This window comes from Gopherus flavomarginatus, chromosome 5, assembly GCF_025201925.1.
Source record: "Gopherus flavomarginatus isolate rGopFla2 chromosome 5, rGopFla2.mat.asm, whole genome shotgun sequence".
Lineage (NCBI taxonomy): Eukaryota > Metazoa > Chordata > Testudines > Testudinidae > Gopherus > Gopherus flavomarginatus.
The window spans coordinates 144,656,267-144,659,771 of record NC_066621.1 but is presented as its reverse complement, the minus strand read 5'-3'; the positions used below and the strand labels follow the sequence as shown (position 1 = coordinate 144,659,771).

The window sequence follows — 3,505 nt, the reverse complement described above, 5'->3', positions numbered from 1 at the left end:
TCCGCTCTCCCCATCCCCCTTCCGCCTGCTCCCCCTCCCCCATCCCTTCAGGCTCTGCCTCGCCCCGATCTCCATTCCGCGCCCCTTAGCCTGCCGCACTGCGTCTCTCTGCCCACTGGGCACGCGCCGCCGCACAGCCCCCGCTCAGCCCGCCCATCTCGGCGAGCCAGCCTACGGGGCGGGGGGAACGGCTCGCGCCCGCAGCTGTCGCTATTCAGAGATCGAGCCTGGGAGGCGGTTAGGGACACACAGTTATTCCCATAACAACCATCCAGAAGTCTCTCGAGCGGCTGCTGGTTCCATCGCCCAACCCAGCGCTCGAATCCTATTGGGTAACGGTGACATCAATCCCCAACCTCCCGACCAGCGTCCGCTGGAAGTTTCTGGTAGAGTCGGGGAACAGGGCAGGGGCAAAGGAGAACCAAGCGAAGTGATTGGCCAGGGCGGCGTGGACGCCACAAAGCTACATTGGACGAAAAATACAAGGAAAAGGCACAGTAAAGCTATTGGTCTAGAGGAGTGGACTCTGCGAAGGGATTGGTCAGAAAGGCAATACGGTGACGATTGGTCATCCGGTGTCGGGCGGAACTTCTACCGGGATTCACAGTGGTGATTGGTCAAGGATCGGACGCGAGCGAGCTGATTGGGAGATGAGGTTCTGGCAGGTTCCCGAAGAAGGCGAGCGGCCACTATAAAAGACAGCGAGCTAGGGGCTAACGGCAGATCGCGCCGTAGCTATTGAGAAGCGCGCACTTCGCAGCGACAGCACAGCGAGCCGCCACCATGTCTGGTAAAGCGCCTGCCATTGGCATCGACCTGGGCACCACGTACTCCTGCGTGGGGGTCTTTCAACACGGCAAGGTCGAGATCATCGCCAACGACCAGGGCAACCGCACCACGCCCAGCTATGTGGCCTTCACCGACACCGAGCGCCTCATCGGGGACGCCGCCAAGAACCAGGTGGCCATGAACCCCACCAACACCATCTTCGACGCCAAGCGCCTCATCGGCCGCAAGTACGACGACCCCACGGTGCAGTCCGACATGAAGCACTGGCCCTTCCGCGTGGTGAGCGAGGGCGGCAAGCCCAAGGTGCAGGTGGAGTACAAGGGCGAGAACAAGACCTTCTTCCCCGAGGAGATCAGCTCCATGGTGCTCACCAAGATGAAGGAGATCGCGGAGGCCTACCTGGGCCGCAAGGTGCAGAGCGCCGTCATCACCGTGCCCGCCTACTTCAACGACTCCCAGCGCCAGGCCACCAAGGACGCCGGCACCATCACCGGCCTCAACGTGCTCCGTATCATTAACGAGCCCACGGCGGCCGCCATCGCTTATGGGCTGGACAAGAAAGGCACCGGGGCCGGCGAGAAGAACGTGCTCATCTTCGACTTGGGCGGCGGCACCTTCGATGTCTCCATCCTCACCATCGAGGACGGCATCTTCGAGGTGAAGTCCACGGCCGGGGACACCCACCTGGGCGGCGAGGACTTCGACAACCGCATGGTGAGCCACTTCGTGGAGGAGTTCAAGCGCAAGCACAAGCGGGACATCGGCAGCAACAAGCGGGCTGTGCGGCGGCTGCGCACTGCCTGCGAGCGGGCCAAGCGCACGCTGAGCTCCTCCACCCAGGCTAGCATCGAGATCGACTCGCTGTTCGAGGGCATCGACTTCTACACGTCCATCACCCGCGCCCGCTTCGAGGAGCTCAACGCCGACCTCTTCCGCGGCACCTTGGAGCCCGTGGAGAAGGCCCTGCGCGATGCCAAGCTAGACAAGGGCCAGATCCAGGAGATCGTGCTGGTGGGCGGCTCCACCCGCATCCCCAAGATCCAAAAGCTCCTGCAGGACTTCTTCAACGGCAAGGAGCTCAACAAGAGCATCAACCCGGACGAGGCTGTAGCTTATGGCGCCGCAGTGCAGGCTGCCATCCTCATGGGGGACAAGTCTGAGAACGTGCAGGACTTGCTCCTGCTCGATGTCACTCCTCTGTCCTTGGGCATCGAGACAGCCGGCGGGGTGATGACCGCCCTCATCAAGCGTAACACCACCATCCCCACCAAGCAGACCCAGATCTTCACCACCTACTCCGACAACCAGAACAGTGTCCTGGTGCAGGTGTACGAGGGCGAGAGGGCTATGACGAAGGACAACAATCTGCTGGGCAAGTTCGACTTGACCGGCATCCCCCCAGCTCCTCGCGGTGTCCCCCAGATCGAGGTCACCTTCGATATAGACGCCAATGGTATCCTGAATGTCACTGCCTCCGACAAGAGCACGGGTAAAGAGAACAAGATCACCATCACCAACGACAAGGGCCGCCTCAGCAAAGATGACATCGACCGAATGGTGCAGGACGCAGAGAAGTACAAGGCGGAGGATGAAGCTAATCGCGACCGGGTGTCAGCTAAGAACTCCCTCGAGTCCTACACCTACAACATGAAACAGACCGTGGAGGACGAGAAGCTGAAGGGCAAGATCAGCGACCAAGACAAGCAGAAAGTGCTCGACAAATGCCAGGAGGTGATCACCTGGCTTGACCGCAACCAGATGGCCGAGAAAGACGAGTACGAGCACAAACAGAAAGAGCTGGAGAAACTCTGCAACCCCATCGTCACCAAACTGTACCAGGGAGGAGCCGGCCCAGCCGGTGGCGCCGGGGGACCAACCATTGAAGAAGTGGACTAGACTGGACTGAACTCTGCACTGTTCAGGGACAGTTATTTTCCCATTCTCAGTTTTATTTTCGTTCCTAACCTTAAAAAGTCAGTGTCAATAACAGTTTATTCTGTTTGGGTGTGCATAGAAGCAGATCTTTCTCAGCTTCCTATGTGCTTACAAAGAGAAGGCAGTCCAGCTTGATAAGGTTAGTAGCAATAAGTTTTTGTTAACTCAGATACAAACGATAGTATTCTGGATGTTGTCTTTAGATGTTCATTGTCTTCTCTGAAGTGCCCACTTGATCGTTATTGTTGATAAACATTTCAAGTTTTGAATGGAGACTGTTTACCAAACGCTTTAAAATATATTTGCCGATCTGGCATCTGGAAATTTTGGTAATAAAATAAAAATATTTAAAGCATGCATTTCTCTCCCCTTTTATTTTGGCAGTTACGATTAAAACGTTAAAGGTTCCTGCTTCTCATGAGAGGGTGGTAAGAAAGGGTTGGGACTTAAAGAAACAGTTAATGGACTGTGGCTTTGTCATAGAAACCGCTCACTAATAGTGCATCGGCTGCTGGATGACAATCCAGGCAACGTTTTAAGTGTAAAGCGCATATGGGTGGCTGTCCTCGGACAGAAAGTCGCTTGAAGGCTGTCAGCTTTCCCAACTTCTCGTAAACCCCTCTCGAGGGGATGGGACAGCAGCGTATGTTGCAAAATCTAAACCTTGCATAGATCTGTCTTACTGAGCTAACTAGCTGTTCAGCGGCACGCGAGGCAGTTTAAACTCTCAGCTGGGATGGTGAAAATGGTGGGTGTTTACACACACACCTATTGTAAGTGT

At 56.2% G+C, this 3,505-nt stretch overlaps 1 protein-coding gene across 1 annotated transcript; it reads left to right on the top strand.

Annotated features, from left to right (window-relative positions):
* The first annotated feature begins 700 nt into the window (after positions 1-700).
* On the top strand, positions 701-3,081 carry HSPA2 (heat shock protein family A (Hsp70) member 2). Its single transcript, XM_050952615.1, has one exon. It carries the CDS (start codon positions 784-786, stop codon positions 2,683-2,685), a length of 1,902 nt encoding a protein of 633 aa, XP_050808572.1. The 5' UTR covers positions 701-783; the 3' UTR covers positions 2,686-3,081.
* Positions 3,082-3,505: the final 424 nt, after the last annotated feature.